Raw genomic sequence first — 1,216 nt, forward strand, 5'->3', positions numbered from 1 at the left:
CAGGAGGATGAGGAGAAGGATGAGCAGCAGGAGGATGAGGAGAAGGATGAGCAGCAGGAGGATGAGGAGAAGGGGGCAGGTTGAGGAGGGAGATGGAGGGAGTGGGAGGATGAGGAGGGGGCAGCACAAGGATGAAGAGGGGAGGGGAGAAGGGAATGGCAGCATAAGGAAAGGGAGGATGAGGATGAGGATGGGATGGGAGAGGGTGAGAAGCCGAGGATAAAGAGGGGGCAGGATGAGGCTGAGGAGGGCAGGGAAGGAGGGGGGGAGGCTGAGGAGGGAGCAGGACAAGGAGGGGGTGCGAGGCGGAGGCTGAGGAGGGGTGGAGGAAGGCAAGGCGGCCGTGCTAACCGTGTCTCCCCGCTGCCGCCTCCGGGCCCTCTGGCCCTCACGTACCATTTGTATGATGGCGTCGGCCTCGGCCTCCAGCTGCCGGACGGCGGCCTGGATGCTGCCGGCCGCCCCCAGGCCCCCGGCGCCTGCGGGCACAGCGGGGTCAGGGCGGGCGGCGCGCGGGGGGCGCGGGGCGGGGGCCGGGGGGGTCCCTTACCCAGCCGGCCGGGGGGCTTGGCCTTGCGGTGCGCCCGGCGCGTGTCGTCCCGCAGCTGGATGATGACCTGCAGCACCCGCAGGAAGAAGCGCTGCGTGGACGTCTTGGAGGTGAGCACGGACATGGAGGGCAGCTGCAGCTCCCGCCCGCCCAGGGCGCGCTTCTGCGACGCCACGATCACCACGCTCTCCGCCGTGTCGAACCTGGGGGCGCGGGGGGACCGGGGTTACCGGCAGGGACGGGCACACGGCGGGCACGGGAACGGGGCACGGGGTTCTCAGGAGCGCCCGGGGCGGGAGCACGGGAAGGGCCCAGAGGACGCCCGGCACTCACCGGCTCTGCATCTTGCCCTTGAGTTTGGCGCTGGGCGGCTGCTCCTCGGGGAGCCCCTCGGGGGAGGGGGCCTCGAGCTGCGCCCGGCGCTGCTGCTCCAGGTTGTACTCACGGAGCTCGGCCAGCAGAGTCCCTGGGGGGGGCAGGGGGGAGTGTCATGGGCTGGGACCCACCCTGGGACCCCTCCTCGCCGACCTCGGGGTACAGGATCCCCCTAGACCCCCCCTCACCGATCTGGAGATGCAGGGCCACCCTCTCACCGATCTGGCAGCCCATGGCCCCCCCAGGCCCCCCCTCACCGATCTGGAGATGCAGGGCCACCCTCTCACCGAT

The 1,216-nt window shown here is 70.7% G+C and overlaps 1 protein-coding gene across 1 annotated transcript in view; it reads right to left on the bottom strand.

Moving 5' to 3' along the window:
- Positions 1-351: 351 nt before the first annotated feature.
- Positions 352-1,216, bottom strand: part of LOC108510222 (E3 ubiquitin-protein ligase HUWE1-like) — a gene marked incomplete at its 3' end in the record, with an annotated part of 17,901 nt that continues 17,036 nt past the window's right edge. The window contains exons 15-18 of the mRNA XM_017839898.1: positions 1,144-1,205; positions 884-1,016; positions 551-753; positions 352-479 (exon numbers count right to left, since the gene is read on the bottom strand). Coding sequence (XP_017695387.1) covers positions 352-479; positions 551-753; positions 884-1,016; positions 1,144-1,205 — 526 coding nt within the window. The remainder of the gene's footprint in view (positions 480-550; positions 754-883; positions 1,017-1,143; positions 1,206-1,216) is intronic.

This window comes from Lepidothrix coronata, unplaced genomic scaffold (assembly GCF_001604755.1).
Source record: "Lepidothrix coronata isolate B3197 unplaced genomic scaffold, Lepidothrix_coronata-1.0 Scaffold553, whole genome shotgun sequence".
Classification (NCBI taxonomy): Eukaryota; Metazoa; Chordata; class Aves; order Passeriformes; family Pipridae; genus Lepidothrix; species Lepidothrix coronata.